Here is a 25986-nt window from a genome sequence, read left to right on the forward strand (position 1 = left end):
TCATGGGGCGGCATAGCTCAGGGGTAGAGAAACCGTTATTAGAGCACGAAGGGTTCCCGAAAGGGTTCCCAGTTCGAATCCGGGCTCCCTCTGAGTTAATGTCGAAGGGTCCTTGAGCAAGACTCTGAACCCCTAGTTGCTCCCGGTGAGCAGGTTGTTGCCTTGCATGGTTTCCTCCGCCATCGGTGTATGAATGTGTGTGTGAATGGGTGAATGTAATGCACAATCAATGTAAAGCGCCTTGGATAAAAGTGCTATATAAATGCACCATTTTCATCTTCTATTATTTTCAAAACGATTTAAAATAGTGAAAATAGCCGATCTACAAGCACACAATGCCTTATATTGTCACTATTTGTATGATGAAGTAGGGCTTACAAAAAAACATACACATTTATTTTTGAAACTTGGAGATACGAGGTTTCTGCCTGCAGTGATAAGACTGTGAGACTGTGGGTGATACATTTCCCCATGCAGGGGAGTCATCTGGGTCATCAGCGGATGGCAAGTGCCAACCCTGGTGTTCATATTTTAAACTAGAGAAAATAGCTGATCTACAAGCACACAACGCCCTCACATCACGAGGTGTTGTGTGCTTGTAGATCTGCTATTTTGTCACTACTTGTATGATGAAGTAGGGCTTTAAAGGTGATACACCATGAAATTTCACTTTTCCTATTTTAAAACCTTTTTTTGGGGTCCCACTAGCACCTCCTATCCTCACAAAGTCCCATTTCTGACCGTTGTGTTTTTCTCTGGTTTTGAGAAGGCGAAGGTTAAAAGTATCCCACGGGTTCTCAAAACAGGCTATCCAGATTTGCTGCCGATTGTGACGTCATCTGCCGATTGTGACGTCATAATCAACAACAAAAAAATGTCAAAAAAATTAGACTCAAACCTTTTGAAAAACGTTTTTGGGACATAAACAATATGACATAAATACTTTTTAAATGCATGGTGTATCACCCTTAATTTACAAATTTACAAAAAAAAAAAAAAAAAAGATTGGAGATACGAGGTTTCTGCCTGGCAGTGACGATAAGACTGTGTGGTGATTGATACATTTCCCCAGGGGAGTCATTTGGGGCATCACCCCCTGGTGTTCACATTTGAACCTCAAATTCAGTTATCTTATGCATAATTTGTCCCCAACTTTTGAATTGTTTTAGCAGATTATTCTGATCTGATCTTCAACAGAATAACACGTGTTATAATTACATAATGCTACATATGTTTCATTGTATGCAGCCATTACTTTAATATTAACCTCCTTCAATGTGGCTTCCCCCAATTTTGGGAATGTCATTAATATAGGCAAACACTTTCAAACATTTTACTCCACTATTAGGCCTACATGTGTAGGAAGGACCAAACTTCCTACAAGATATGATTTATGACATTTCTGAAATTCCAGAGGGTTTGGGGATAGGATCTGTGAAAGTTATTGTCATCTGGGAAAGTTGGTGTTATGCGTAAGAGACAGACAGACAGACAGACAGACAGACAGACAGACAGACAGACAGACAGACAGACATCTGCCTTTCCTTTGTTAAACATCTCAAAACAAAAATGCACAATAGGTAAATAATGATCTTCATAAAACTATGTTCTTTCTCTCTCCCACACATGCACGCACGCACGCGCACACACAGTGAAAGCAGGTGCAGTCATTCAGGGGAGGTTGTGTGTGTTTGAGATAAAGGTAGTTCAAGGCCTCTGGTTGTGTGTGTGTGTGTGTGTGTGTGTGTGTGTGTGTGTGTGTGTGTGTGTGTGTGTGTGTGTGTGTGTGTGTGTGTGTGTGTGTGTGTGTGTGTGTGTGTGTGTGTGTGTGTGTGTGTGTGTGTGTGTGCGCGTGTGTGTGTCACTGTACTGCCGCCAGGTTCAGGCTGGATCAAACCGGAACTGATAAACACTGACCACTGTACGTACGTACAGACAGACAGACAGACAGACAGACAGACAGACAGACAGACAGACAGACAGACAGTTATAATGCGAATGTCTTCCCTGTGTATTTGTGGTTACTTCCTGAAAGCCTCTGAGTCAAAAGGCCTGATGGAATACACCGCTTTAATGTCATCTCCTCCCATTTTTATCATACTGTTACACCGTGGGTGTAGCTACTTCAGCTGGGTCACCACCCACCTGAAAAACAGGTATACTTAATGAATTGTGGGTGTGGCCACTTAAAAACATAAAAAAAACTAGTGAAAACAGACGATCTACAAGCACGTGTGCTTGTAGATCGGCTGTTTTCGATATGGAACACCCTGCCTGTGGCAGAGCTGCATCCTTACCTGGCCAGACATGTTGTTTTCCATGGCCTTTTACTAAAACAAATGCCACAATGCATCCATGTTGTTGTGTACATTTTTAGTAAAATGTTTTACTTGTATAACACTGCTGTTTCTTCTATTGCGTTTTGTATGCTGTGCAGCACTTTGGTGATCTAGAAATAAACTGGACTCGACTTGACTCAACGTGTAAACTAACAGTTCACCCTGGGTTGGTTTCAGTGTTATGTAACCACACACATGGTATTTATGGAAGATGAAGCAACTTACACTCCCTACATTTCACTCCAAATCAAAGACACAGACCATAATTAAGTGGCCAAGTTATTAAGCTACCATATTTAACTGCAATTATGTCTCCGGGCTGTATATAATTACAGCTTAGAAGTGGCCTATTTTCAGTGGTGAAACAATGTACTATACTGTACATTCAGTACTAGAGTATGTGCTCAAGAGGAACAACAGAACACTCCCCCTAAAACACAGTCGCCTCGGGCTTCTATCTGGTGGAACTGTAGCACCAGAGCCCTCTATTGGAGAGTTGCGCCAACTCTGTTTTAACACCAACTCTGTTTACTTCATGCCTCATTAAAACAAAGAGCCGACCCAAAAGGGCCTTGGCTTTCTGTGTGGAGTTTGCATGTTCTCCCTGTGTCTCTTAGGGTTGATACCCTCACAAAAACATGCAGTAATCCTGGTCTATACAATACCTCCACCTGGCCAGCCGGGGCACCTGATGGAGGAGAAAGGAACTGGTTGGAACAATGTGTTCCTTCCACACGCTACGTCCTACTGGGGAAACTCCCTCCTGTCAGGTGATAAGAAGCGGCCTGCTCACTCCTCATGCACTGAAGGGAGCATGAGCTCAGTTCGGGGAGCTCCCCGGGCGCGGCAGAGGGAGAGCAAAGCCCAGGATTACAGTTTAGGCAATTGGCACCGGGTGAAAAAAAATGGGTTACAAAATCATAGGATAAAAATGATATATACCGGTATATAAAAATAAAAATAAAAGAATACAAGAAACCGCCCCACCGAGCGGTCAGCTTGAGGTCAGCAGAAAGAAATGAGGGCGAGCGTGTTTTTGGGCGAGCGATCTGGTTACCCTCCAGAAAGTATGCATGTGTACGCCTACTTTTTAGAACTTTTACTCCACTGCATTTCTAGGAAGGAAGGGACCCCCATGACCCCTGTGACCCCCGTGACCCCAAACCTAGGCTACAAAAATAGCCTACATTTTTAGGAATGAAGCAATTAAAGGAGTAGTTCACCCCCAAAATGACTTTTTTGTTTCTATTGATTACTCACACCATTCAATAATATGTTTTTGTATACATTCACATTCATAAGACAAAATGTGATTATAGTAAATTTACCCCCATTGATTCCGCATGGGGACCCAAATGCATTTTGGGTCCCCCATCTGGAATCAATGGGGGTACATTTATTGTAATCCAATTATTGGATTAACATATTATTGAACTCAAGTCTCTATGGTGTGAGTAATCAATAGGAAAAAAAAGTCATTTTGGGGGTGAACTACTATATAGCAGAGCAAAAATGGACGATCTACAAGCTGTGGGGCATTGCAACAGGTTGTGGGCTTGCAGATCGGCTATTTTCACTGTCGAAAGTCTATGAAAAATTCAGTAATGCATTCATATTAAAAATAAAAGGCACTTTGACATTTGCACTTTGGAATAGGACTATATATAAGTATTTTTTAAGCACTTTTTAATATTTTTTTAATATGTGTGTGTATTTTAAAGTAGGCCCTAGCCTATTATAACTCCAATAATATGTTTATTTTATTACTTTTCCCTTGTTGGTTGAGTAACAGTCTGACCATGGTTACTGCAGGGTTGAGTACTTTGACTCTCTGACCTATATTTGGACAGTCGGCAGTGACGGGGTTAAAAGAGGGTGGATCGGGGTAAAGTTTCTCCGTGTGTGTGTGTGTGTGTGTGTGTGTGTGTGTGTGTGTGTGTGTGTGTGTGTGTGTGTGTGTGTGTGTGTGTGTGTGTGTGTGTGTGTGTGTGTGTGTGTGTGTGTGTGTGTGTGTGTGTGTGTGTGTGTGCGTGCGTGCGTGTGACAGCCAGGGTAAAGTTTCTGTCTACTCATTGATTTGCGAGTTTAGTTGTGGGCGTAGTTTACGTTACGTGTGTTTGTGTCACTGTCAAGTTGTGTGTGCGGGCGTGCAGCGCTGCGTTTGGGCTGGGAGAGGCTCAGAGCGTGCATTGTTTTATTCGTTTTTAAACCAGTTGTTATTGTGTTATTTTAATTAATCATGTCGCGCATATTGAGCCTGGTTAACGGTCATTTACGCAGAGATCTTCGGGCACGGAGAGGAGTCGCAGGAGTTCCTCTGCGCGCCCTGTGCGCTGCGAGCAAACAGTCTGCAGATGGGTGAGACTAACATGCTTGATATTTTACTGTCTGTTACAACAATCTGCACGGTTTGCCTTGGTTTGGTGTTGGAATCAACAGATCTGACTGTTATAGCCTGACAGTCAAATTAAATGCAAATGCAATGTATGTTGTTTACATGGAAGAGCTATAGCTACATGATAAGCATATGGCTATACAATGTTGTTCATTGGTTTACTGCGCTGGCTTCTCTGATAATTAGGCTGATGCTGATCTAAATGAATTGTTATGCTTCTGCACACTTTGAATTAAAAGTGATGTAGGTCTATGCATAAGTATTTTTAATTCATCTTATTGTAATCACCTGTCTGTCTGTCTGTCTGTCTGTCTGTCTGTCTGTCTGTCTGTCTGTCTGTCTGTCTGTCTGTCTGTCTGTCTGACTGACTGAATCTGGAAATATGCCAGAGACATTTCGTCAAAATGTTTCAAGATTGTTTTCTTTTTTTAATAGCCACATTGCATAGTAGATCTGCTATTTAATGATATCCAGACGGAGGCTATAATAGGATTAAAGTGGTTAAACATATTTTTTTATGTTATAACAATCAATTTAGCTGGGGACCCCCTTGCAGCCCCATCAAGGACCTCCGTGGTTCCCGGACCCCACTTTGAGAACCTGTCGCATCATGCAGTCAAGGTTTTTGGTTGAAGGGTCAAAGCTCTCTGTTGTGATAGTAATATTTGCTGTAGACTCTATAGCTATAGCTGTGTGTGTTCAGTAACAGGGGGGGTCTCCCGCTCATCATACAAACATGTGTGACCCCAATTTAGTCGTTATGTCACTTGATTCCTCCCCACACACATTTCTGTGTCACTGCTGTTGTATCCTACTGACTCACCTGCCAGTGAGGAGCCCCCACCGGGAGGACGTACTGTTGTATCCTACTGACTCACCTGCCAGTGAGGAGCCCCCACCAGGAGGACATACTGTCGTATCCTACTGACTCACCTGCCAGTGAGGAGCCCCCACCGGGAGGACATACTGTCGTATCCTACTGACTCACCTGCCAGTGAGGAGCCCCCACCGGGAGGACGTACTGTCGTATCCTACTGACTCACCTGCCAGTGAGGAGCCCCCACCGGGAGGACGTACTGTCGTATCCTACTGACTCACCTGCCAGTGAGGAGCCCCCACCGGGAGGACATACTGTCGTATCCTACTGACTCACCTGCCAGTGAGGAGCCCCCACCGGGAGGACGTACTGTCGTATCCTACTGACTCACCTGCCAGTGAGGAGCCCCCACCGGGAGGACGTACTGTCGTATCCTACTGACTCACCTGCCAGTGAGGAGCCCCCACCGGGAGGACGTACTGTTGTATCCTACTGACTCACCTGTCAGTGAGGACCCCCCCACCGGGAGGACATACTGTTGTATCCTACTGACTCACCTGCCAGTGAGGAGCCCCCACCGGGAGGACTGCTCCTCCCACCCAACACTCCCTGCTGAAAGGCCCCCCCCCACAGCCCGTAGGAGTATGTGCAACGACCAATGTCATCCTCCCTGCCTAGCTTAATTTCCCCGAACACAGGCCAGTTGTGTTCGCATATAGATGCCCGACAAAGCCCGATGCACTGCGGTGGATTTGCACCCACAACCTCCTCCGTGGTGGTGGGAAAGGGCTTTACCACTGTGCCACCCAAGCGCCCTATTGGCTTGAATATGCTTAGTTCAGTGTGGCATTAAAGGACAACTTTGTTTTTTTCAGGGTTCATATTTTAGATAGTCATTAGAGAAATGAAAAGATGAGTATTAAAATGTTTTCATTTGCTTTTTTCTATCGTTTTAGTGATTTTAATGATTTTGATTTGCATGCATGCCCCCAGGTTGCGAAAATCGCGTTGCGGTTTGAGCTAGGAGATCGACTATTTTCGGTATTTTCACCAAATGTGCACTCAGTGCCCACACCCTAGTTGGGGTTGGTGAAAAAGGGGCCTTTCTGTGTGGAGTTTGCATGTTCTCCCTGTGTCCCTCACTTAGTAGTACAAAAAAAACATGCAGTAATCCTGCTTTCTATACTGCCTCCTCCTGGTCAGCCTGGGTGTCTGATGGAGGGGAAAGGAACTGATTGGAATAACATGTTCCTTCCACTCGCTACGTCCTAACGGGGGAAACTCCACCCTCTCAGGCGATAAGAAGCGGCTGCTCACTCCTCATACACTGAAGGAGGCATGAGCTCAGTTCAGGGCTCTCATCCCCAGGTTGGCAGAGGGAGAGCAGAGCCCAGGATTACGGCTTCGGCCAGTGGTTCTCAAAGTGGATTCCACTTAGGTGGGTCTAAATTGATCCATACAAGTCTGTAACTCTTGACAGTGTACAAATGGAACCAAATGAACCCTTCATTTGGTTCCGTTTGTACACGGTCAAAGTTAAGGGGAGACCTTGAAATGTTAAAGTTTGAGAAACACTGGCTTAGGCAATAGAGCGTAGGTGCATGCATAAAGTGAATAACAAATTGAGTGGCACATCGAGTGGCAAAGTGAGTTTAACGTTGTTTAATGTTGTTTAATGCAATCAGACAGGATTTTTCTGTTTGGATGTATGGGCTGTCAAGGCCAGAAAGTAGTTTTTTGCCACTCAGTAGGCGTTCCCGCATAACTTCCGGGTATGATGATGATGTCACCCGTATACCCTCTATTGGCACTGGGTGAAAAATGGGTTACAAAGTTGTGGGATAAAAATGGGGGCTGCCCCATAGGTCGAACTCCCGTTGGGTCAACTGAGGTTAGGTTTAGGCATAGTTTTACTGAGGTTAGGTTTAGGTGGTCGGACCAAAGGGAGTTCGACCTAAGGACATGTTAACGATAAAAATAAATAAAATGAATTGCACTTTCAGTGTCTCTCCCTCTCTCTCTCTCTCTCTCTCTCTCTCTCTCTCTCTCTCTCTCTCTCCCCCCAGAGATGGCTCCACGGTGCTGGGGAAGCGCTGGAAGGACACTGCGGACACGGTGATCATCGGTGGGGGCTGCGTGGGGGTCAGCCTGGCCTACCACATGGCCAAGGCCGGCATGAAGGACGTGGTTCTGCTGGAGAAGTCTGAGCTCACCGCCGGATCCACCTGGCACGCTGTGAGTGCACTACACCACCCTGGCCACCAGGGCTCATGTTGGCAGCAAGTTGGGATTTCGTTTTAGTCATATTGTCGCAGGGCGACACGTTGATATGTCCGAAGTAGGCCAAACGTTGTTGATTTTAGAGTTGGAACGGAGTTTGTAGCTAAAAGTATGAAGGACTAGTTAGGGGCCAAAGAACGGGCGGAATATTGCATAATAACAAATAGTGGGAATAACAGTGTGATCGCCTCAGCCATCCCACAATCAGACATGAAGCACCCCCCCCCCCCCCCCCCACAGCCCAAATGGAATGATCCTCTCATTTTTATTTTATGCAATCAACTACCAATCTCATCTCTCAGTCAAAACATGCAAAAATTATGTTTTATCTGAAAAAGCATCCTGTAGTTGCTGGCATTAGTTGGCCAATTAGATTCTACTAGCCCTTACCCGTTCAAAGATATGAGCTCCAAAATGATGTGCAGTGTGTGGGTTATGGGATGTGCACTGTGCACACAGTATATGAGGGATGGAAAGTAACTTTAACTGGTGCTTGCATGATGTACTGTAGGAGCATCAATGTAAGAAACCCGTTTCGTTTAATGGCTACAGAGATACTGTCCCCCCCCCCCCCCCCAGCCCGCCTGCCCGCCCACCCGCCTGCACACACACCCGCCTGCCTGCACACACACACACACACACACACACACACACACACACACACACACACACACACAGAGCTGGTTAAACATTTTGCCTCATGCTAGATGCAGAATAGATGTGCCTCAAGCTAGATGCAGAATAGATAGTAGATACACCATAACAATGCTAATATACAGCATATGATTTGTGAAAGTGACAAACGGGCTTCACAGTTATGTCAGGTGTGTTCATATGCTAATGGTGATGCGATTTCAGATCAATTGCTCCAGCCACTGAGGAGAAACGCTGTGACAGACAGACACTCACTCACTCAGACATTCGCAAAATTATAGTATAGACTAGCCCTTACCCGTTGAAAGATATGAGCTCCAAAATGATGTGCAGTGTGTGGGTTATGGGATGTGCACTGTGCACACAGTATATGAGGGATGGAAAGTAACTTTAACTGGTGCTTGCATGATGTAGGAGCATCAATGTAAGAAACCCGTTTTGTTTAATGGCTACAGACCTGCCTGCACACACCCCCCCCCCCCCCCCCCCCCGTGTGTGTGTGTGTGTGTGGGTTTGTGTGTGATTGTGCATGGCCTGAACAACAGCGCCCCTCCCTTAACATGTGTGGTCACAAAAGGTACTGTAGGCTAAATAGATATAGATACACCATAAAAATGCTAATATACAGCATACGATTTGTGAAAGTGACAAACGGGCTTCACAGTTATGTCAGGTGTGTTCATATGCTGATGGTGATGCGATTTCAGATCAATTGCTCCAGCCACTGAGGAGAAACGCTGAGACAGACAGACAGACAGACACTCACTCACTCACTCACTCACTCACTCACTCACTCACTCACACATTCGCAAAATTATAGTATAGATAGAAATCTCTAGTCGGGGACAGGCCTAGTATTTGGTCTCCCTGCTCTTCTATTGAGACTTCTAGATTGCGTCAAAGGTCATGTCTGACCTACTGTAGACACAGGATCTGACAAGTTTGATCACGATTTTATTTATCCCCAGAGAAAGCAGGCAGGCTCTATTAGCTCAATGGTAAAAAAAAATGCAGTACTTGCGCAGGAAACCTCACGTCACCTCACGTCACCAGGCTCTCCACTAAAAGAAAGCCTGGTATTCGTTTTAAACATGATTTGATCCAGTCTAGGCGTGGCCTAAACCGACAACAGGCAGAAGAAGCCGCGTTGCTTTGTTTTGATCCCCCCTGTTTGTTTCCCCAATCCCTATGTCTTGCCAGTCGCTACGAGTTGGACTAAAAGATGGATATACCAAACAAACTTTTCAAAAAAATAAGCCAAACTACACCGCATCAAGGGCCCTAAAATTATGCCCTTGAGCACGGGGAATTAGTTTGGGTTAAAACTGTTTCCGGGTGTAGTCCTTTGATGACTACAGGGACGTGCTGGCCATTGGGAAAAGCGGGACAACTCCCGAACGGCCAAGCACGGCAAAGCAAAGCCCTGCTTCATCATACAAGGCCGTCGCACAAAAGTATTGAGAGATATCTCTCTCTATAGCGCGCAATGAGGGCCTCTCCAACTCTTTTTCCCGGGCTGAATCAGGGGCCCAGCATGTCCCTGGATGACTACAACATGACATGGGTTGTTTCGGCTCCCAAACGGTTCAGAAACCCTGAAATGCTTCCGATCCCGGGCCAGTCTACGTAGAGCTTTCAGCTTGTTTCTCTGGTGAAATGTGACAACACTTGGAGAGGGTCTAGGCCACTGGGTCAGTGAGTAGCAGATGTTAACAGCTTCCATAACATCAGCTGCCGTGCCATTTGAGGACGCTCTGACCCACTTAACCTTTTCTGCAACGCAAGCAGTGCTGGTGGTTCTCAACCTGTGGGGCTGGGACCCCCAGGGCGGGCCCCAAATTATTTTGGGGGGTCCCCAGATGATTAACTTAATGTGCAACATTGTTTTCTCACTCAACAGTAAACAAATAATTTGTCATTTTAGAGGTATTAAAAAGTCCTTAAAGTGTCACTTGTGCAGATACCCTCTATACACTTAAACTTTATGATGGGTTTGTTTACTGTTGAGTGAATTGTTTAATAATTTGGGGACCCCACATGTTGAGAACCACTGCTCTAGTCAACAAATAACGTCCAACATCAATAGTTACAGAGTAACTATGATAGCAGGTAAACAATGAAGCTAGCGTCTGTCTAAACAACATGCTATCTAGTTTACCTTCTGTACCGGTGACACTTTAAGGACACCCAGTTAAACTATGAGCCCAGTGACACAACGCTATCTAAATAACAATCTGTACATTTGTCAAGCCAACAAAAACGCAAATCTACATAGCATAAGATAACTGCTGTAGATGTAGCATAACAATGTTTTGTTTAGTGTTCTTGTAGGCTGGTTTGACAACATACTGTCCTGCTACCAGCCAGGCACACAGTTGTGTATTAGTGTGATGTTATGATAAAGGTTTTGTTGTGTACATTTACAGGTTTGACATATATATACTGTACATACATGCACATATAATATAGCCTAAATACAGACTGTCACCCAGGCTGACATAATTATATAAATAATTTAAATATTTAGGTTTAAATGTAGGGCAAGTGATGTTGTTTTGTTAGCTCTATATTGAAATAGTAGGCTGTATATAGGGCAGGGGTGCCCACACTTTTTTGATGTGAGATCTACTTTTAAAATGACTAGCTCAACATGATCTACCCATACAAAATGTTTTAGCTGAGGGCACTGGCGTTACATTTTAGGGGGAAATAAATGGGAAATACTGGGGAAAATGTCTTCATCCCATTCTGTGTGGAAGTGGTACAGTAGGTTTTGGGGTTCTGTGTAATGCTACTAACTCTTGAACAAAGTATTGCTTTGGAGGTTTGCCTACTTTAGAAGCCATGAAGGGAGCTGACAGTTCCTTCTTGATGTCATATTGACATATATTTTAATTATATATTTTTAGAGGCATGTCATGTGGTCTACCTGCACACCCTTGGTGAAGTAGATCACGATCTACATTTTGGGCACCCCTGATATAGGGTGTCTGTTCATTTACACCACTACAGCTCCTTAGTAAACGGTGCAGAATATGGATTTTCAGGTCAGGATACCAATTGTATCATATATATATATATATGTATCAGGAGAGAGAACTGGCACAGGATGCAGGCTAAACTAGAACTGCACTCTGTCAAGGTGCTAGTCTCGCGTAGCCAGACAACTATTCCACAATCTCAGAATGCTATATAGAGTCTGGAACGGCAGCTCCCGAACGGCGAGTATCGGAAGTAGCCGCTGCTGCACTGAACTGTAGTCCCACTGGAAACATAACAGAAACACACTAGCACAGACAAAGTCATTCGAGCGGCCTATTCTTGTTTTGGGTGTATAGTTTAAGAAAACGTTTGAAAACATCATGGGGGTAACACCAATAACACCAGAGAAAGACGAAATGACTCCCCCAGAAATATTGAAAGAAAACAACGCTTCCAGTAGGACTAACTTCCAGTTATTGCTACTGCACCAAGGGAGCGGTTGCGTCACATCCGCTTTATCTCGCACTCATCGTTTCTATTTCTGTTTGCCAGACTGTATGCCGGGAGCATTTGCCCAAATTGCGGAGGCAACAGTCTGGCCACGCGAGACTATCGAGGTGCCAACTTGCGTCTCACGCTCAAGCGGGCCACGCATGGTCTTCTTGTGCGCAAGCAGAGCGCGCCACGAGGTGTGCGCTGCTGGCCTCATGTCCCTAATGTCTTCGCCCGCTAATGAAGACATTACCAAGAGCGCTCTGCTTGCACAAGTAACAAGTGACAATGAGGGTGATGACACAAAGAAAGAAATGATCAGATGGGGAATTCTGGAAACCCTCCTAAAAACGGAGTGGCTGTTTATTAACTCGTAAACTGTCAGAGTTAAAACATTGTCTAGTCTCCCCTTGCCAGTGATTTTGAGCGTTTTTACAAGCCTAGCAAAATGTCCCCAGGGATACAATAGCAGTACAATTGCAATTGACATATTAGCTTGAAGCAGGCAACAAGACAAGCAGAGCTACATTGAATGTGAGCCGTATTTAAAGAGACCTCCCTAACAGAGTGTGAGCTCTGATTGGAGTATGACAGTGTGACGTAATGACCATCAGATCTGTGAATGAGGAATAGGAATAGGGATCTGACTGACAGCTGATTACAGCTGAGGCCGGCGAGACTCTTGTGTCCTGTATGAACTAGTCTTGCGTAGCCAGACAACTATTCCACAATATCAGAATGTCATATAGACTCGAGTTTGGAACTACACCTCTGGAAATCTGAGTAACGGAAGCTGCCATTTCAGGAAAGTATATTTTTAAAATATAATTTCAGCTAATCAGCAAGCTATACAGTATGCGTAGATGATTTAGACTTATATTAGGATAAATGTGCGTGATTGTAAAAACGAAACAGAAGTAGGGAGGAGGAGGCTTCACAACACTTCCGTTGCTCCAGACTGTATGATGGAAGCATTTTCAATTTGTGGGAGGCAACAGTCTGGCCATGCAAGACTATGCATGAACTAACGTTATGCTTCATTCTTCCCAGGCTGGGTTAATCACATACTACCACCCAGGAATCATTCATTAATAATGTTTTAAATGTTTGTATGTGTATGTTTCTAGGCTGGGTTGACCACATACTACCACCCAGGAATCATTCATTAATAATGTTTTAAATGTTTTCAGGCGGGGTTGACCACATACTACCACCCAGGAATCAACCTGAAGAAGGTTCATTACCACAGCATCAAGCTCTACGAGAGCCTGGAGGCGGAGACTGGACAGGTAGAGTATTCTACTTCTTGTTCAGAAGAAACCTTGTACTGTACATGGATCTAGAAAGGTAGATGCCTCCTCCAGCTCTGGGGTGTGCGTATTTTCATAACCCGGGGTGCGTTCTGATATAGGTACTGAGCACACTGGTGTGCCCAGTGGCCTTTGGTTTATTCAAACACACCCTAGATTCTGACAAGACCTGGAAAACGGGTTAAAGTTCTCAGTCCTGTGGACTGATTTCAGTCTTGAGGATTCCATAGGGGCCATTTCTGAGATCAGTGCAGATCTGCAAAATATTTATTAAATAAGGGGGAGGTGTAGCGATTAGAATACAACAGAACTTCAGAAGATACTTCTATGAAATGAAGCATGTATTGGCGCACACACTGTTGGATTAAATAAATATAATATGGATATGAATACATCCATAAAACCAAAATAAGACTCAGAGACGGCCATGGACTAAATCTTAAATCGTTGTATTTTGAAGAGAGCAGACAAGGAAGACAAACAGTGAGCTACCATCCTGGTGGCAGCATTCTATTCTCTCTTCTAAAGACGGTGGTAAGACATACAGTATGTAAAGAATACAGTATATGACAGTTAGATCGTGGGACTCATTGATTGGTTCCCTTATTATAACAAGAAGAAAGAGACACGTAGAGTCCTGGCAACTTTCCACCAGCAAGAACTTACAGTACAACCAAATGTGGTCTCAGGGTAACAATGACCTATACTGTAAGTTCAGACAGTAGTTCACAGAATTTAACCTTGATGGTCATATGAGCCTCATACATAAATCATAGATTTATGTATCATAAATCATTTCCATCACACACATTCAGTGAAGGCCATTCAGAACTTAAGGGAAACACCACCAAATATTGTGCTGTGATTGGCCAGTAGTCATTCTAAGTGGCAGCGTGCCTTCCACACTTCCACCCTCCCATCTTATAGGTTGCTCCAATGTGCAGTGGCGCATGAGGTATCTCGCTTTTTACATGTATGAATGTATGACCTTGTATAGTATCTGCAAAACTGTCACTTATCAGGAAATGGAAAAATGAATCCAATGGATCCAATGTAGTCTCTATCATCTCATTATTATTGTGTGTTGTGTTCCCCCTAGGCAGTGGGTTTCCATCAGCCAGGCAGCATCCGCATTGCGTCCACGCCGGTCAGAGTGGACGAGCTGAGATACCAGACCGCCAGGACCCACTGGCACCCCACCCCACAGTGGATGATCACCCCTGAGAAGATCCAGGAGCTCTTCCCTCTGCTCAACATGGACAAGGTCAGACCACTGATGGCAGAAGATACTCATGTTGTTGTTTTTTTTTTTTAAGCCATTTAGAATGGGTACCTCCACCTCGCCGAGATCTATCTTTAGAGGGGTCCCTGGTTCCTGTGCGTTCAGGCATTCCGGAGAAACGGACTCCTTCACCCGAGTATAGAGACACACGGGCGCCTACAAATACGGCCGCCCTATTGTGATAGCGACCCCACTTCAAGATGCGCTGTGATTGGCCGGCAGTGTATAACCCTCGCTGTGATTGGCCGGTAGTGTATGATGACGTAATTTTTCCGCGAAAACCGGGCCCCGGTCAGGATCATAGAAAACATATAAAGAGAAGGCTTTAGAAGCTGAAAATAACGGAGTGGCTGTTCTAAAACTTTAGAGATTTAACAGTTAGGACAATTTTAAGATTTGTTTTATAAAAAAAGTTACATGGTATAACTTTAAAGGGATATTTCTCTTTTAAAAAAAACGTTTTGAGTCATTGTTATCGTCTACTCAGGCTTTTGTGGACACCATAGCCAGCCAGACACATTTTTTTAAGTTGCGCGATTCAGTATTTAGATATTTCATATTCATTTTATAAGACACAAACCCATTGTAACTTCAAACTACATTTTAACCATGTCAGATTCATCAAAAACACCCGGCCTTGGTTCTGGTGACTGATGTTGTTCTTAATCTAATACATGAGGGGGCCATGTTTTTCAATTACTTTAGATTTCTTTATTTTATATTTATCTTATATTTTATATATCTTCTTTTGAAAAAAAAAAAAAAAAAAAAAAAAAGTAATCAAACAAACATAACCCCCTCACGTATTAGAAAGTAAGTATGAATCACCAGCACCAAAGACAGGTGTTTTCGATGAATCTGACATGGTTAAGAGTTTGTAATTACAATGGGTTTGTATAGGAAGGGAGCGTGTCTGAGTATAGCAATACCGCAATGTAGACACACTCTGTTACAAGTGAGAGTCCGTTATTCAGAGTGTACCTGTGTAAAAGTACTCATTATACGGAAGGTCCCATTTCACAAGTTTTCAAATGTATAAAATATATATATATAATATATATATATATATATATATATATATATATATATATATATATATATATATATATATAGAAGAAAAATCCTTATCCTTTGAAAATAGCAGATCTACAAGCTCACAACGCGTCGCACCACAACACGTTGTGAGCTTGTAGTATAGCTATAGTACAGGGCATACTATAGGGCTGAACCTAAATCAGCAGAATGAAGTTAAATCTCTGGAAAAGTAACAGTTTTGGAATGAATCAGTCAATCAACCAATCAATAGATGTCCCTGTAGCAGCCTGTGTGTCCATCATCTCCAGGTGCTGGCAGGTCTGTACAACCCTGGTGACGGTCACATTGACCCCTACTCCCTGACCATGGCCCTGGCTGCTGGGGCCAGGATGTACGGAGCCCTGATCTACAACCCAGCACCCGTCACGGGCCTCACGCCCACCCCTCAGGGCACCTGGGACGTCCAGACCCCCCACGGGACCATCCGCGCCAACCGCATTGTCAACGCCACAGGTCAGTACAGTCAGGATATCACCCCAATCCCCATTCTCCACCCCCTTCATTTCTATAGAGCGCTGGTTTTCAAGACTATTCAAGAAAACCGATTTCTTATTAACTCATAGACTGCCCCCTCACGAGTTTCCCGAGTTATTCCCGTTGTCTGACGCCGCCAAGCCCGAGTTTTGGGCCGTTTTGTTTTAGATTTTTTAGACTTCCTTCTAGCTACTAGGCATGATCGCAATCGCGACATTTCATGTTTGACCCCCATACCAACCCCATCTTTCAAACATGGCAGCCATGTTTGTTTAAATTTGAAGAAAATAATGGCTACTATCTCATGAATGCCTGAACGCATTTCCAAGTGATTCTTTTAGTTTGAAAGCTGTGAACAGCGTGCACTGAACATACGTGGTGCATGATCTGTGCACTATGGAATACATGGAAGTCTATGGAGACTGGGGGCAGTTCAGCCTGAACGCATTTCAGCCATGGACCACCTTTTCATGACATCCAGCCTCTCTGACCCAAAACAATATTTTGTTAACATTGGATAGGATTTTGTCCACAATTCCATCCATGCTGTATTGATGTTGGTGCCGTAGGAGAGATAACAGGCAAAACATTGATCAAAATTATATTTCTTCTACATTCTCTGATTGCGTAGACTTCTTGTAAATGTAATAATGCAGATGTTTAACAATAATTTAACTCTTGAGAGCGTAAAGAGTTAGAGATCAAGAGTTAAAGATATATAAGGTTCCATTTGGTTTAATTTTACACTTAAAATAGATTGTCGGGGGAGTTGTCTCTGTATCGTTTACGATAGTCTGTCACTCGTGTTTGATACAGTCGAAAGGTTTAACTAATTTGCTGGCAGTAACAGTGTTCTCTCGCCATCAGTTCATTCTTCATATCCATTTGAGTCAAACCATTTTATTCAGTTGCCTGATCGGTTTCTTTTTGGAACACAGTTCTAATATGACACGACATGATAAAAGGTCTATGGGGATTCAGAATGGGGGGGGAAAGTTGCCTAATGTAGTGGTTCTCAACTTTTTCAGGCTGTGACTCCCCAAAACAACTGGGGACCCCCCACCCTGACAAGCACTTGGAATTGTAGGAGTTGAGGTATTACATTTAGTTTGGCTTGGTTCCACAGACACGGCCGGATTGACAATGGAACCGATTGTGCTCGCGGTGGTGTGTGCGCGCAGTGCACGTGCATTCACCAGGTGCACGAACGCACCTACAGTATATTGTGCAGTTAATGTTGAGGGGGCCCTTTGATTTGGTGTAGTGCCACAGCCCTGAGAGACCTTGGTCCGGCACTGTCAGATAGATATTGTGAAAACAGCAGATCTACAAGCTTGTAGATTAGCTGTTTTCTATCTCTTTCTTAAATTATTTTGTCAATTTGCCAATTGTTTGACCAGTTTTTATGGTGTAGTATTTTTAAAATTATTGTTGCGACCAAAGGTCGCATATACTCTGAAAAACCGTGTCGCTTGAGTGACCTTCCTTCCTTCCTTCCTTCCTTCCGTAACCTTCCTTCTGTACGGGAGTGATGTCAGTGGGATGTCAGGAAATGTCACGAAATGTGGATAACACTATATATGGAGATAGTCCAGTCCATCATGTCATATGGGACTACCGTCATAGACAGTAGCCAAAAGAGAAGGATACACAAGACTAAGAAAGACAAAAAAAAGAGAAGAATAAAAAAGAAAAAAAAGGAGGAGGAGGATAAAGATACCAAAAGGAGAGAGAAGAGAGGGTGGATGAGGTTCTGCAGCGACCTATATATACCCAGCCTGGTCCAAATCCTACTGTCTCAAGGATGAGGAAATGATGATAGCCTTGAATAGTTATCCCTGCCAGACAAGGGCTCTGATGGAGCTCATTGACTGGTTGTGAAGTGTCTATACCAAGATACGCGCTGATCCCATCCATGAAACATTATCACTGCAATCCATACTTTTCGGCCTCGCACCGCGAGCAATGGCTACTGTCTATGACGGTAGTCCCATATGACATGATGGACTGGACTATCTCCATATATAGTGTTCTCCACATCTCCATGTTTAGGCCCTATCGCTCACACCCTAGGTGGGGTTGGCGATAGGGCCTTTCTGTGTGGAGTTTGCATGTTCTCCCCGTGTCTCCTAGGGTTGATACCCTCACAAAATCATGAACAAACTCCCCCCAGAATGACAACAACTAGAATCGTCAGAGAAACGCTGTGGTTGGCCAGATAGTCAAGAATTGGCGCGACCTCGCCCCTTTAGGGCGAGGTCGCATGTCACCCTGAGGTCGCATTCCACCCTCAGGTGCCTTACTAGTAATTGCGACCGAAGGTCGCATATACCCTGAAAAACTGTGTCGCTTGAGTGACCTTCCTTCCTTCCTTCCTTCCGTAACCTTCCTTCCGTAACCTTCCTTCTGTACGGGAGTGATGTCAGTGTGATGTCAGCGAGTTGTGACATCACTTCCTGTACGGGGCGGCTACACGAAATGTGGATAACACTATATATGGATATAGTCCAGCCCATCATGTCATATGGGACTACCGTCATAGACAGTAGCCAAAAGAGAAGGATACACAAGACTAAGAAAGACAAAAAAAGAGAAGAATAAAAAAGAAAAAAAAGGAGGAGGAGGATAAAGATACCAAAAGGAGAGAGAAGAAAGGGTGGATGAGGTACAATGTGTCTCAGAAAAGAAAATGTAACAAGGAGGTGGCAAAGGGGCGGCTAGATAAAGTTATTAGGCCTGGATCCGACTTTAAGTCGACGCACAGGATTCCAGAAGTGTAGCGCTTATTCTCTCTTGTATCAAACTGGTACTCGAAACGTTCTTAGAATTTAATATATATTTTCGAAAGTAAATATGGGGGCGGCTGTGAAAAAAAGAGAAGAATAAAAAAGAAAAAAAGGAGGAGGAGGATGAAGATACCAAAAGGAGAGAGAAGAAAGGGTGGATGAGGTACACTGTACGGTATCCTCCTTGTCAAGCTCGACGTTGGGCATTTGGACCTCATACATGGAGAAATGGAGCGAACCTGTTTGGCCTAAACATGGAGATGTGGTACAGAATGACTCATATATGGGCATAAAAAGTATGTCATGTGACATCACTTCCTGTACAGACGGTCAGACAGACAGCCATTGACTCCGGCCTAACAATGGCTACTGTCTATGACGGTAGTCCCATATGACATGATGGACTGCACTATCTCCATATATAGTGTTCTCCACATCTCCATGTTTAGGCCCTATCGCTCACACCCTAGGTGGGGTTGGCAATAGGGCCTTTCTGTGTGGAGTTTGCATGTTCTCCCCGTCTCCTAGGGTTGATACCCTCACAAAAACATGAACAAACTCCCCCCAGAATGACAACAACTAGAATCGTCAGAGAAACGCTGTGGTTGGCCAGATGGTCAAGAATTAAAAGGGCGAGGTCGCATGTCACCCTGAGGTCACATTCCACCCTCAGGTGTCTTACTAGTGTATGGCTGCCTCGGATTAAAACAAATATTTATGGGGTGCCCTGAGACAAAAAAAGTTTGGGAACCCCTGCCCTAGGGGCCCTGACCCACAGGTTGAGAACCATTGGCCTAACGCAAAGTAAACTGTCAGGGGGTCCTTGAAATAAAAATAATAATGTTTGAGAATCACTGACTTCCAGCACTATAATACCGGTGTATCTATCCTTGTATTTTCATCTCAGTGAGAATATTCTGTGTGTTTGACCTTTGGTCGTGCCGTGCCAGGGCGTTCAGTGAGTTGACAGAAGCTCCTGTGGGTTGGACTGGCCGGGTTATTCCAGTTCTGAGAGGATAAGGTTGGAAAGAAGTCCTTTTTTCCTGCTGCTGTTTATCTATCAGAGTTCAGGAATTCACCTCAGACCAACCCTAGCCTGTTCTGTTCCAGGTTACTGGAGCATTACATGTACCGCTAGAAAGGCCTTTTCACCTCATCTGATAGACTTGTTTTGTCTTTTAGTTTTTTTTTTGCAATGGGATCAAGCTGACAACGCGTTGCATCACGACGAGTTTGTGGAAGAGCTTGTAGATCGGCATATTCATATGAAAGAGTTTTGCTTCTGGTAATTTTGATGCCTGGTCCATTGTACTTTCAGTCTAGTTACATTTTGATACAGGGAGACTTTTACTCGTTGTGGTCTTGCTGTGTTTGCTTTAAGTTAAGAATCAGTTTGGTTTCCCCAGCCCTGGTGTTGTGGAGATTGGTTGTAAAATAGCTGAATCCAGCAGTAATGTTGACTCTGGTGGCTTGTTGCTCCCCCCCAGCCAATACAAACACGCCAACAGCTCAGGTCTCAGCCAATCCTAACGCAGTATCTCATGCACACCCATCTGGACACAAAATATGTGCACGCTTTCATGCCAGATGTTTTTTCTTTCTTTCTTTTTTTAATTCACGAGAACAAACTGTCTTCTCCAAAAGACACACTGTATGCAGTGGCTGAAGAGATAACTCAGATATGTTTTACTCAAGTAAAAGTAGAGACTTCACAATGTATAATTACTATAAATCTCAAGTAAAAGGCATGTATTACAAACATAAATGTACTTTTATTTTGCAGAATTACCCAATTCTTCCCCCCAAAATAGCAGATCTACAAGCTCACAACGTGTTGTATCACGGCCTTGTGCTACCAGTGGTTGAAAGTAACTACTGTACAAAAAAAAAAAAAAATCCACAAAACCGTTTTCAGACCAAGGACAGAGAGAGAGTGAAAGAGCAAAGGACCCAAGTTGGCGACAGTTGCAAAAATTGAAAAGGAAAAAAATAAATATTTACATGCTCCACAATTCGCTCAGATATTCAGCCGAAAAAACACAGCAGTGTGCAAAGACCTTTATTTGAAGAAGTTAGTAACGAACTAGATACTTTGTATGCTTAAATTATTATTACAAGTATTAACCAATTAAGGCTGAATGGCTGATATATGCAGTCTTCTGCTGACGTAAGCAGATTTTTGGCGATTGCTTATTTTAATTTAATTCTAATTTAATTGTATTATATTCAGACGGCTAACAATTCTCCCTGAAGAAATCTATTCTGTGACAATTCCAGAGGCCACAGTCAGCCTCCAACATTATTCCGTTATCTGTGAAATGGGAATTTACTAGCGGGAAAATGGGAGTTACTTTTACTATGTTTAGGCCCAACATGCGTCCTTTCACTAAAAGTAAAACTAATCAGAGTAGTTCTTCTCACACATGTTAGATTCATAGCCTGTTGTCCCCTCCTCCACTGTCCTACTGTGAACCTCATTCTCATCATGTCCCTGGCTGGCCTCTCTACGTTCCATTCCCTTTCTGTAGGAGTGTGTGTGTGTGTGTGCGTGTGTACGTGTGTGTGTGTGTGTGTTGGGTTGGGATTTCCCTATTGTATACAATGTCATGCGCTCCCCCCAAAAAATGCAGATCTGCAAGCTCACAGCGTGCCACACTGTGACGCGTTGTGAGCTTGTAGATCTGCTATTATATTTTGGCTATTTTCATGCCGTCTTACAAGTTTGATGTACTCACAAGTTTAGTAATACAAACGTGTGTGTGCATGCGTGCATGTGTGCGTGCGTGCATGTGTGTTGGTTTATTTTAATGGATTCAGAGTCTTTGAAAATGTGCAGAATCCCTGCCTAGACACTGGGAAGCCCATGAAGAGGTCAGAGGTCATGTGTCTTGGAATGCCAGCAGCACAAAGAGGATCTTTCACCTTGTCTGGCCTGAGCCCAGAGGCTTCTCACTGAATGGTGGGGGGAGAGTTCACCCCCTGAGTGAAGTGTTTATGCCAGGGATTGTCCAATGTTTTTATACCAGGACCCCACACACCCATAGGGGATGTTTTTGAGCGGTGGTCACACCGTCTCCATAGCGTGGCCGTGTGTGTAGGTATGTTTGTTTGTTTGTGGGTGGGTGGGTCTGTCTGTATGTAGCCTGTGGTGTAGTACCTTTTATGACCACACATGTTAAGGGAGGGGCGCTGTTTTCAGGCCAGGCCAGGCCAGGCACACACACACACACATGCACACACACAGGGGGGAAGGGGGGGGGGGGGGGGGGGGGGGGGGTTGCCCTATACCAGGACAGGGCAGGGGGATGTTTTGGTGATTCAAAACGCTTCCCACAGGGGTCGTCAATATGTCCGTGCAGGGATAAATGTGTCCATAGACAATTCTAGATTGTTGTTTCATTATAATGTTATTATTTTGATCATGAGACCCAATTACTGAATGTCAGTCTCCAGGGTTTCTTCACAATATGTATGACACTGATTTACTATGATGACACTATGGCACTTTATAGGAGTCACAACACGTCGCTAAATATGTGTTTTTACACACAATAAATAAATGTCTTATTATTACTATTTACAGTAACACTACAAGCCCCCATAAGTCACATCTGCCTATGAAAGATCGCGGTGCATCTCGAGCATGGGCTTATTGTGTGTAAAATGACATAGCCTCTTGTATGCATGAAATCACTAATTACAATCTAAAACATGAACCCTTGTTGTAAATAAAACTTTTTTACAACAAGTCTTCAACTTTCCGGGACCCCTAGGGGGTCCTCAGAGTTACTACAGGGGGTCCTCCAAATCTTTGTGTGATAGAAACCTTTTCCCCCTTTTTTTATATACCACTTGAATCCTAGCGTCCATATTCGGAGAACTTTAGCCGAAAATAGCAGATCTACAACGCCTCGCAGCGTTGTGAGCTTGTAGATCTGCTATTTTGGTAGAGGGGGAAAAGAGCAGACTAAGTACAGAGTGAAAGGTCAAGTTTATTAAGTATATGATTGATTGAATACAGGAATCCAAAATACACTGATGATTGTGCTGTCAAACAATGAAAATATAAGGAATCTATGAAAAGGTTGTGGGGGTCCCTGCTTAATTTCTCTCTCAACTAAGGGGTCCTTGGTCTGAAAATGTTGAAGAAAATTTTTACATTTACAACAATTTCCAAAACCAGATGTGTGACCCCTCCATCACCTTCCCACGACCCCACGCGGGTTCCCGGGCCACAGTTTGAGAACCTCTGCTTTATTCAAGGCTCTGCAGTTCTCCTCAAACAGAAGAACAACGTTGTTGTTTTTTTTGGCTTCATGATTTTGAACCTCAGGCGCCCAATGTCCTTTTGAAACCCTCTGGGTAAAAATAGATTATCGTGTTATCATTTGACATAAGACTCGAGGCACGGTGGCCAATTTCAACTTGGATATTTTTGGTGCATGTCTTTTATAGGCTAAATGTTTGTAAAATGATGGAATAAAAGGTAATCTAGGCTGTTTTGAGAAAGATGATAGAGAGGACATTCACTGTACAGCCTGTGAACTGGTCAACACACCCTGAAAGTACTCACATTTTAAACTTAAAGTAAAAGTATCAATACTGCAATGTAGAAATACTGTTACCAGCCAAAATGTACAAAAGTATTGAATATCAAAACGTACTTAAAGTACCAAAACTAAAAGTCATTCATTATGCAGAATCTTTTCAAATGTGTAAAAATATTTTGAAAATGGCAGATCTACAATGTGTGTGTGTGTGTGTGTGTGTGTGTGTGTGTGTGTGTGTGTGTGTGTGTGTGTGTGTGTGTGTGTGTGTGTGTGTGTGTGTGTGTGTGTGTGTGTGTGTGTGTGTGTGTGTGTGTGTGTGTGTGTGTGTGTGTGTGTGTGTGTGTGTGTGTGTGTGTGTGTACGCGCGTGTTTGAGGGGGAATATTTGTGTCAGTAGTGCCAGGATACATAGTTTGTTTTTCTTCTCACAATGATGTGTTTTGCAAGCTCGCAGACCCGCCCACTGATCTAATGCAGCCATTCTCAACTGGTGGGCCTTGGAGCGCCCCCCAGTGGGCCGCAGAGGTACTGTCTTGTTGGATGGAGAAACCTCACATGTTGATGGGGTGGGCGGGGGTCCCCCACCCTGGTAGGTGGGTTTCAGCCTAGACAGTACACAGGTGCTGTTGGCTCCGCTTGCGGCTTGAATGGCCCTCCTAAAGGCCTAGCCGTGGGTTTGTTGGGCTTCTTCCTCACGGATGACACAGATGTTCTCCAGGTCTGAATGGATTAACCCATTTAGGCCAAGAATTATTGAGTGCTTTAACCAGTGAAAAATAGCAGATATACAAGTTCACAGAAGCGGCACAGAGTGCCGCGCTGCAAGCTTGTAGATCTGCTATTTTTTTTTAAAAGTCGTGAAAATGTGTGCAAATCTTTGAATATATGTATTTTCAAAGCGAACGTTTGTAACTCAAATTTTGCTTCTGGGGAGGTCCCTGGAACTAAATATTTTGAGATAGGGGTCCGTGGCCAAATACATATCATTTTGGGGGTCCTTCACATGAAAAGGTTTGAGAACCACTGACATAGTAGTCTCTCAAAAACAGACCAACTGAGCTCCAGTTGAGTGAAAAGGACCTTTTCTTTGACAATGGCTGGCCAGATTGCCGACATGGAAACATAGAAGGATTCAAAAGACACTCAGGGGCCTTTTCCACCGGCAAAGAACCGGTTCTGGTTCTTTCTCCCGCCTATGAGATGAACCAGAGGTGAGCTTTTCCACCGAGAACCGGAATTGGTTCCGAACCGTAAAAGTTGGTTCCGAACGGGAACCACACAATCCTTGGTTCCTCTGGTTCAATCATGGTTCAATCTGGTCGAAACGCAAGCCGGTTCGTAAGAACGAACCAAGGTTCCAAGAAAGTTGAACTGGCACTGGTTCTGGAACCGTTTCTTTGCCGGTGGAAAAGGCCCCTTATAGAATCGGGTCAAAATTCTAATTTTCACGTTTTTTTTTTCAAAAATAGCAGATCTACAAGCTCGCAGCGCGGCACTCGGTGCCGCGCTGTGAGCTTGTATATCTGCTATTTTCCAATAGTTAAAGCATAAAATAATGATACACAATATAGTGTTACCCGTTCTGAATGGGTTATGTGTTTGTCTGTTTGCAGGGTTCTGGGCCAGGGAGCTGGGCCAGATGATCGGCTTCGAGCACCCCACCATCCCCGTGCACCACCAGTACGTGGTGACGGCCACGGTGCCTGAGGTGAAGGCCCTGAAGACAGAGCTGCCGGTGATCAGAGACCTGGAGGGCTCCTACTACCTGAGGCAGGAGAGGGACGGCCTGCTGTTCGGACCCTACGAGAAGATGGAGAAGATGGTCCTGCAAGACTCCTGGGTCCACGACGGAGTGCCTAAAGGTCAGTGCTAGGGATGGGGTGATAAGCGATATTATCGTTTATCGTGACAAAAAACATGCACGATAATCGTATCGCGATATCGTCCTCCGTCATGCACTGGGGTCAATTCACCTTTTATTTGGCGAGCTGCATATCCGGTACCACTTAAATCTTAAACCCTCTATAATTGACCAGTCGCTATGCCCCTCCTAAAGCCGTCCTTGTCCAATGCCAAGTTAGCAACAGGTTACTAACGCAGCTGACTTGGCAAGCTGCCATGGCGGCGAGCATCGGTGTACTGAGTCTGGCTGCTAGATAGAGATGGGATTTATGGTTCTTTGAAGTGAGCCGGATCTCTGAGATCGGTTCCTTTCAAAGAGCCGTTCAAAAGACTGGCTCATTTTAGTTACTGGTTACTTTGTAGATTTTGATTATGATTGCAAATCACTTCCACCCTAATAGGCCTATACATTTTGGCCATTGGATACATTTCTGGCATTTGAAAATAGGTGATCTACAAGCTCACAATGTGTCACGTTGCGATGCATTGTGACTGTGAGCTTGTAGATCGGCTATTTGCAAATGATTTTTCTACATTTTACTCATTGGAAAACCTGTGAGGACATTCTGCATAATGAGTACGTTCTAATATTGGTACTTTAAGTACATTTTGATACCAATACTATTTTA

General features: G+C 44.0%; 1 protein-coding gene across 1 annotated transcript in view; it reads left to right on the forward strand.

Annotated features, from left to right (window-relative positions):
- Positions 1 to 4449: 4449 nt before the first annotated feature.
- Positions 4450 to 25986, forward strand: part of dmgdh (dimethylglycine dehydrogenase) — a 50428-nt gene continuing 28891 nt past the window's right edge. Inside the window, exons 1-6 of the mRNA XM_080743296.1 lie at positions 4450 to 4697; positions 7618 to 7786; positions 13150 to 13248; positions 14369 to 14533; positions 15895 to 16099; positions 25069 to 25317. Coding sequence (XP_080599422.1) covers positions 4579 to 4697; positions 7618 to 7786; positions 13150 to 13248; positions 14369 to 14533; positions 15895 to 16099; positions 25069 to 25317 — 1006 coding nt within the window. The 5' untranslated portion in view covers positions 4450 to 4578. The remainder of the gene's footprint in view (positions 4698 to 7617; positions 7787 to 13149; positions 13249 to 14368; positions 14534 to 15894; positions 16100 to 25068; positions 25318 to 25986) is intronic.

This window comes from Nannobrachium achirus, assembly GCF_963921795.1.
Source record: "Nannobrachium achirus genome assembly, chromosome: 15".
In the NCBI taxonomy this organism is placed as follows: Eukaryota; Metazoa; Chordata; class Actinopteri; order Myctophiformes; family Myctophidae; genus Nannobrachium; species Nannobrachium achirus.